The following is a 9,155-nucleotide window of genomic DNA, read 5'->3' on the forward strand; positions in this document are numbered from 1 at the left end:
TTCTTATTTGAAATAAATGATTTAAACTTGGTCAAATTTGAAAAAAAGTGAAAATATTTTTTAAAAATTGATTAACACTTCAAAAACAAATAAAAGTTTTTTAATAAATAAGCTTTTGTATTTTTATTAACAACGATCGACTTTAAAGTATTAGCAGTGAATTCAATAAAATTAAAATTTGATCAAAATTTATAGTGAACTCAACAAACCTAAAATCATTTGTTCACTAGCCAAATCAATTCCCGCGCAAGAAGAGACGCCGAAGGAAAATACCTTCCAGCTCGAAGAAAAAATCACAGTTTTGCGCGTGAAGCACGAAGGAAAAGAAGTACTTCCTGGTTTGCTTCATTTTTCTTTTTTTTCTGGGCCAGTGCCAATCTCTATTGCGATTCGAGGGCCTTGATCGTTTTTAAAAAATATCTAATTTCGTCTCATTTAATCATTATAATTTTTTTAATTTTTAATATAAAATAAAATTAATAATTTAATTTTTTTTAATTTTAAAATAAAAATAATATTATAAAATATATTCTAATAATATTTTATTTTATTTTTTAATTTTAATCTCAACACATCTTATTCTATATATAAAAACAAACTAATTGCCAAGGAAGAACAGGCATATTACCTCATCGAAGAGACGGTCTTCTAAGCTCCCATTGCCAAAATATAGCTTGAAATAAAAACATAAAATATAATTGTGTACCACTACAAGAAAAATGAGTTTTTATAACTAATTTATTGTAACTAAAAGGCTATTCGTAACTAATTTTAATTATAAATAGTCATTTTGTTAGAATTAACTAGTTACAAATAAACAGTTTTCTTGTATGGTTTTTTTTTTTAGGGACGATGCTATAGCTCCTGCTGGGAGCTACCGCTGGAGCTATAGCGTGTTTTTATATGTTTTCATGTGTTTTTTTAAGTTATTTTTTATATAGATTTTTTTAATATTTTTTTAAAATAAAATAAATTTAGAATATTATTAAAAACATTTTCTTAATTAGAAAGTAAAAAAGAAATCATTAAAAAATATTTTCTTAATCAAGAAGTAAAATAAAAAATTATAAAAAATATTTTGTATTTTACTTCATGATTAATAAAGTATTTTTTAATAATATTATAAACTTTTTTATTTTTAAAAAATATATAAAATTATTAAAAAAATTTATATAAAAAATAACTTAAAATAAAATACATCAAAATACATATTAGAGCCTTAGCGGGAGCTCCCAGCTGGAACTCTAGTATTATTTTTTTTTTAGAGCTTGAGCAGACAGAATTCCCGGAACGGGTGTGTTACCTCGCAGACTTGCGTTCGTCGAAGGCACTAGGCTAGACAACTTGTATATTACAATTACAATTACAATTACAATTAAAATAAATAAAAAAAATTAAAATTAAAATTTTAATAAAATAATAATAAATTTATTGAATCTTTTATTTAACATTATTAAAAAATAACTAACTAAAATTATAAAATTAAATTTTATTGAGTCCAATACTAATAATACTAATACTCCCAAGAGACAAGTTGAACGCACCGGCCATTTCCACCATGATCACTTTTGCTTTCAAGACGATTAGACATCATGAGGAACTTAAAAATTCAACGACTTGCATTTTATGTGATGACTTTTCGGCTTTCTCAGTTTCCTTTTGTGGCTACAAACAAACGGCCGGCAAAATATATATATATATATATATATATATATATATATAGTTATGTTATATACAATCAGTTTTAGATATTTTTTTAGATATTTTATTAATGTAATTGATTAAAATAATTATTTTATATTAAAAAAATACAGTCAATCACTTCAGTAATATACATATAAAATATGTAAAAATAAGTAGAATTTTTTATATATATTTAATATATATGCTAGCTGGACTTGATATTTCTACCTTATTGCTGGAATTAATTTTTAATAAAATTAGGATTTACCCTGGCCAGTGATAGTGGCTCTTAACTGGACTACCTCTATTCAAACTTTATTAAAAAAAATAAAACTAAAAAATTTTCCATTCAGGTGCCTGAAGATACACACTGTGTACCTACGGTACTGCATTCGGCCAAAGTCACCTTGAGCGGGTAAATATGGCCATATTTCTGGTTCAAGATGCTTCACTACCAAAAAAAAAAAAGAATTTTTTGTAACAAATTATCTATGATGATTAGTCTTCATTTGAACAATAATTAGATTAGATGAGATGAGATGATCTATAAATAATTTATAAATAGTAATAAAATATTTGAGTTAATATGTTTTATGGAATTTTTGAAAAAGAGACAAAAATTAATTAAAAAAATTATAAAATTAAAATATTATTATAATATAATTTTTTAATATTACTTTTGTTTTAAGATTTAAAAAAGTTAAAATATTTTTTTTTATTTTGTTTGGGAGTTTAGTAATGTTATAATAATTAGGTAATGATTAGATGAAAAAGTTAAAAATTTGTAATTGAAAAGTATTTGTATTTGCGGCCTCGTTTGTTTTCAGATATGAGATGAAATAAGTTGGGATTAAAGTTAAAAATTTGAATAAAATATTGTTAGAATATATTTTTTAATATTATTTTTATTTTGAGATTTGAAAAATTTGTAATGATGAGATGAGAGGTTTTCAAAATTTTAGATTTTAGTCTTAAAAACAATTAAACCAATCCTTAAAGAAGATGAGATGAGATGACTTGAAAAGACTTTGCTATCCAAATCTACCTTAATCATTTTTGTCACAAATAACTAATCACATATAAGTAATTTTCTTGTAATGATTGTAGATGATCCATCCCATGCGAGGAGGTTCTGGTCCTCCCATGCCGGGATGGTTCACGTAGTGCTTATAGGGTAGATAACTATCCGATTTTTAAATTTTTTTTTTATAATTTAAAGATTTCTATTTAGTTTGGGTGTCTTCTTGTGAATGATGCAAATAACCCTAATTTATACCGAATCCTGAATAAAAGATAAAAGTTTATATCCGTATCACAAAGATTTTGGATGATTTATGTTCTGCCTTTAGGGGAAAAGGAGAGCTACAAGGACTAGGTAGAGGACGAGAAAGACGAAACCTAGATGCCATGCATACATGCTAAATTCATCAAGACAAGCCACCGGGTTCTTGCTCCATTCATTAATCATTCCATGCAGTCATTGATTGATTGATACCCTAACTACTTTAGCAGCGTAGAAATATTGGGCAAATGTCAATGTCCTGATCTCCTCATGATACATTAAGGTCCCACATAAATCCCATATCTTAAACCTATTTTAAGAACAGTAGCAGCAAGTTCTTGGAATATGCATGTACATGATTAAATATATAATTTTAAAGGGTGTGAGCATCAAACAGTATACTTCATAGAATGACACCGTCTTTGTGGTAATGGTTCCCATTAAGGATGATGGTTGACAAAATGTCAAGAGACACAACCTTTTAATTTGATCAAAAGGTTGTGTCACTTGTTAATAGTTGTGTCCTTTGTCAACGATTGTATTACTATTAGTTGTGCCATTTACCAATCAGTGTCTCATAGCCTATACATAAGGTCATTGATGCACAACGAAAGTACTTATTTTCATTTGTCCATCACTAACTTGTAAGATAAATACCCTAACAGAAATATCACCGTATTGTTGAAGTTTGGTTCAATTTTCATCCATTTTTCTACAAAATATTCCAACAGATTCTTTTTCCCTAGTACCAATACTTCTGCAAGTACATACGTATATAGAATCAATTCGAAGTGAACTGGTCTAAATCATTCAAAGTGATTCAAGTTTTTTAAAACAATGATACAACATCTGTTTTAAACAGCGAGGGGGGGTAATACGAGTTTATAAAGTCATGCATGATATTCAAGCAGACTTGTAGGATACGTTTGGAGATAGATGATCTGATTGGGGGAGGGGGGGTGTGTGGTTGGGTTAATATGAGGTTATAAAGTCATGCAGTAATGTTTGGCGTGTAATACGTTTGACAAGGAGGATCGATTTGGGGGGGGGGGGGGGAAATAGGTGATAGATATATAAATAGTAATAGTGGCTCTATTGAGATGTGTTGAATATAAATAGATTGAGATATGTATGTAAATATATGAAAAAGTTGATGCTATATTTATATTTAAAATGTAGAAAAAGTAATGTATCCCATCAATTGATGTGAGTTTGTGTTCCGAACGTAGTCATAGTCATTGAAAATCAAAAGATATTCTACAAAGGATTTTGATCTCAAACTGGCCTAGTATATATTTAACTACGTGTGATCATATAAACCATCAAAACGAGTTTTTATCTTTTTTCTTTTTTTATATAAAAAGATATGTTTGAATATAAATAGATTGAGATATATATTTAAATATATGAAGTAAGTTGAGATGTATTGATTTAATATTTTTATAAGAAGTAGAAAAAGTAATGTATCCCATCAATTAATGTGAGTTTGCGTTCCGAGCGCAATCATAGTCATTGAAAATCAAAAGATATTCTACAAAGGATTTTGATCTCAAACTGGCCTAGTATATATTTAGCGAGTAATGCTACGTATAGTCGTGAAGTGTGCAAGCGCTATGCAGTCGCTTTGAAAAAGAGTAAGGTCTACTATTAAAAAATTAATTTCTTTTCATATAGATTCCATATTTATTCATTTTTTTCATAGCGACTGCACATCGTTTGCATACTCACGACTGCAAATATCATTTCTCATATTTAGTTACGTGTGATCATATAAACCATCAAAACGAATTTTTATCTTCTTTTTTACCACAAAAGATACGGTTCAGCTGCTTCCAAGATTAAGCAATAGATCCCTCACAATATATACATGAGGTGTCTGTCTGTTTGTCTGTTCAAGTTGTTTTCCATTGGGCTAGGTAGCTTTTGGGATTCTCAGGCTTCTAGATAGAAAGTTCAAGGCCTGACATCTGCCCATCTTGGGTTAGGTACTAAGAAAATAAAAGCTTACAGATTGGGCCATCACATCTTCGTTTGGAATTTAAGATGAGTTTCTTGGTCCAGGCAAGATGCCAAGAACAGAAAAATAAAGGAAACTTTTGTATGTCCAGGATCATAAATTCTGTGCAAGTTTAGGGAAATTTCACATTTTAGAAGAAGAATTGGAATTCTAAGATTAAATAATCATGATTTTTACACACATATATACTCACAAAATTTGTTCGTTCTTTTAGGACGCAGCTATACTTACTCTTGGAAATTTCCGTTTGGATATAAGAAATATTTTATCTTATCATTATAATTTTTTTAAATTTTCACATAAAATATAATAAAAAATTTAAAATTTTAAAATTTTAAAATCTCAAAACAATAATAATATTAAAAAATAATATTTTAACAATATTTTATTCAACTTTCATATAAAATCATCTCATCTCATCTCATTATTCAAATCACACCTTAAATTGTTGTTACTGGTCAAAGACTTTCATACTTGATAGTGGTATATAAATCAAATTATTATAAAAAAAAATGAAAATGGATGAAAAAATTCACAAAATATAGCTGAAAAATTAAACCAAATTTGGCTTAATTATAAGTAGAAATCAAAATTAATTAGGACGAGTCAACCTTGAGACAAATGGTAGCCATTACAAGGTGGAAATGAGGCCGATATATATATATATATATATATATATATATATATATATATATATATATAATTCCTGCTCTAGAAATTGGTGAAGTGCAACATCCATAGAGCAGGTAGCTAGGCTTACATCATCTTGACTCTAGAGACTTGAAAGTCAGATAATGTCATGTTTAAATCAGACTCTAAATTATATATAGATTCATTGTATGGATATTAAGAAAACTGGCAACAGAAGCAACCCCATGATTTCAATGGGGTTTGGAAGGTGTGGTGGTTGAGATCGATAGCTGACTGGTTTTGGATATATATATAAATATATATATATATATATATATATATCTATGGTTGAATATTTCCATTGGAAACGTACGTATATATATAGTTCAATCTTCCTATGGACACCATAACGAAGCATGAAAGATGAATTAGTAAGGAAAAATGACGTTGAAATAAGAGAAATCATCCACTCATAACGTTGTTAATTGGAGGGCCAGCCCAACATTGTGCACTTTTGTTGATTGATTTTGTTGGAATTGTCAGGCATCTGCTTAGCCTAAACAAAAAGGGATAATGAAAAGAAGAGGTTCAGTTTCTTGTGAAGATCAGTAAAAGGATTTTATATATATCTTGTTGCTTCTGTTTTATGTTATCTTATGTTTCAAGCAATATCAATCTCTTGGCCATGGAACATGACAGCCAAGAAACTTTTGTCTGTTCAGAAATTAGATGGAAAATATTTTAGCGGATTATAAAAAAGTAAACTCATAAATTGATATGATTTGACGTGACACGTTATATTGTAAATCAGATTGATGTGGCTAGAAAGATATATAGTCTTGGTTTCAATGAATTCCATGTTTTACCAGGGGAAAAAAGGGAGACTAGGGATCTTGAAAGTAAGAGAATTGCAGAAGGACTCAAAAATTGTTGATGCCAACCACAAAAATACACCCAGGCCATACATACACCGGATCCAAGGATTAGAATATGTGCAGAAATGAAGAATATTTTCACAGATCCTTTATCATTGAATATATCAAGAAGCCAAAAGCCAAAATCAATTGTAATACTCCTTTGCAGAAATATAGTAAAGAAACCGATGGATAGCAGCAATGACAAAGTATGTACTTGCAAACTGAAGTGACAACGTTTTATCGTTGAATGGAAGAAGCCAAAGCCAAAATCATCAATGGGTGAACCCCTTTGCAGAAACAGAATGAAGTCAACCGCAATGGCAGCAACAATTACAAAGTAGTACTCGGAAACGGAATTAAGTGATACCCTTCTTGCCTTTTGAGGCATCAGTTCTATTCTGCATTCACATTTGTGATACAGAAAGACTTGTTCCTCTCATCTTCAGAATTTGAAACTGCAGCACCTAAACGCAGTTTATTGTTGTAAAGCTAGCAGACTACTTCTCGCAAGAACTCGATCGCCTCTTTTTCCTAGTAGCTTCGTTTGTACTTCCCCCAGCTTGTTGAGAGCATATGGGACATCGATCCCAGTATCTCAAATTTCTAACTTTGAGCTGTATTAAGTAAAAAAATATGCGAAAAGAAACTTTACAAAGATAGAACTGTCATCAAGCGCCGGTGATATTTCAATGGCGAAAACCTCCCACTGCTGCAAAAAGATCTTTTCATGGATACAGGCCTTATGTGCAGACACTGCTTAATTGAAGAGTGAACCATCAATCTATGCATGCTCGAGTACTGCTTACCAACTTTCTTCTGTATAATATGCAGATGGGACTTTTCAGCGACCTCAATTTGATTGATAATCGAGCTCCCTTCAGATTTAGCACGATAAAAATTAGCTGCAGCTTGCCAAGAATCCATTGAAACATACCTTCTCACCTGTATGCCATTTTCCAGATCCTTAGAGTTATCCGTTGCATCATCGACTACCCTCAAAGCATGATTTCCACTGCAATTCACACCCGCTTTTGGTATACTTTCACCATTAACACGTAGTATTTCACCTTCTTCTGCTGTCAATCCAGCCCGGTTCTCAGACATCTCACGGTTTCTTACCTGATAATCATGCAATTCAACATCATTCGCCGAGTTCGTCATTTGGGTCTCTTCGTTTATATCCAAATTATTTACATTCTGATCTGCAGAAGCCGGAGGATGCCCAACAATGTCTAGAGTCATAGATTCATTCACAATATTGGCACGGCACAAGGGACAGTTGGTGTGAGACCTCAACCAAGTATCAACGCAAGGAAGATGAAAGGCATGATTGCACTTAGGCAAGAGCCTAAGCGACTCGTCTTCTTGAAACTCGTTCAAACACACAGAACATTCCGTCCCTTCAATCAACCCTTCATCCTTCTTGTACTTGCAAACAGTAATCGAACTTATAACTGACTGTTGCAGACCAACAGTGGTGATGAACCAGATGGGGTGATCAGCCTGGTCAGTAGTCTCGTCGAGAAACTCTTGATGATCTGTGCCGTCCGATTGGGAGGGTGCCGCCGCTCCATTATTTCTCCGGCTGCACCAACTGGGACAGGACCTTGCTATGAAAACGTAGTAACTAACAAGAACAAGAACGCCGGCTAAGAGGGAAAGTGAGATGATGAGGTAAGGTGAGAGTTGGAGTGATTTTGAGTGATGGGAAGCTGAGGGAGATGGAGGAGGAGGAGGAGGTAGTGGTGGGAAGTAGTAGTAATCTGGGAAAGGTTCACAGTTATAAATTTCGCAGTCTCCATTTTGGTCTGTTGAAGATAGTGCAGGGAAGAGTTTTCTTGGCTTCCTAGCCATTGAAGTGAAAAAAGAGCATCATAAAGGTGAAAAAGAGGCTACCATATATCAGAGAGATCTAGAGTACCCTCTTGGCTCAGTCTTTGAAGGGAGGTTTTAACTTTTGATTCCAATTGAAAAAATGAAGAAAAAAAAAAAAAAAACTCGAATTGAAAGGGAGATGTTAACTTGTGCAAATAAAATTTTCCGAATGGCCCACCAAAAAGAAAAAACTAAAGAATTCATTTTTCCAATGCAAAAGGCTGGTAAAGAAACATATCTTTCATATATTATATATATATAAACTGTTTATTTATATTTAGTTATTTTTTATAAAAATAATTATTTTTTGTTAAAAATAATCTATTTTTATTATAAATAATTCGTCACAAATATTTATATATATATATATATTTTGTAGTCTTGTAAGTTCATGTGTTTGGTATTTGGTACCAACTGATCAAGAAGCTCCCAATTATTGCATTCCTTTGCCTAATAATTATTTTGCATCATTTCTATTTCTTTTTTCTTTTGGTTGAAAAGTCGTTTGTAAGTTTATAAATCAAGTTTGGCAGTTGTTTATAATTACGCCATCTTATTCTTTGGAGACGGCATACTTTTCAGCACTACTAAGTTTTGGTTACTTACTTCTACAAACAGAATGAAATTTTGAGAATTTAAAAAAAAAATAAACTTTTTTATGTGTTTTTATTCGGATTTTGTAAAATTGGATGAGAAGAGTTAAAAAAAATTGGATGATATTTTTGTTTTTTGTTTTTTTTCACTAAAACCT

General features: G+C 30.9%; 1 protein-coding gene across 1 annotated transcript; it reads right to left on the reverse strand.

Annotated features, from left to right (window-relative positions):
- Window positions 1-6,613: 6,613 nt before the first annotated feature.
- On the reverse strand, window positions 6,614-8,470 carry LOC109001200 (RING-H2 finger protein ATL54-like). The gene has a single exon (XM_018978390.2). The coding sequence runs from the start codon at window positions 8,381-8,383 to the stop codon at window positions 7,178-7,180; it is 1,206 nt and encodes a 401-aa protein (XP_018833935.1). The 5' UTR covers window positions 8,384-8,470; the 3' UTR covers window positions 6,614-7,177.
- Between the last annotated feature and the right edge of the window lie 685 nt (window positions 8,471-9,155).

This window comes from Juglans regia, chromosome 6, assembly GCF_001411555.2.
Source record: "Juglans regia cultivar Chandler chromosome 6, Walnut 2.0, whole genome shotgun sequence".
NCBI classification, from domain to species: domain Eukaryota; kingdom Viridiplantae; phylum Streptophyta; class Magnoliopsida; order Fagales; family Juglandaceae; genus Juglans; species Juglans regia.

What these genes read in the sequence shown, in the direction of transcription:
- LOC109001200 (XM_018978390.2), bottom strand. Translation starts at nt 8,383, where the DNA reads ATGGCTAGGAAGCCAAGAAAACTCTTCCCTGCACTATCTTCAACAGAC.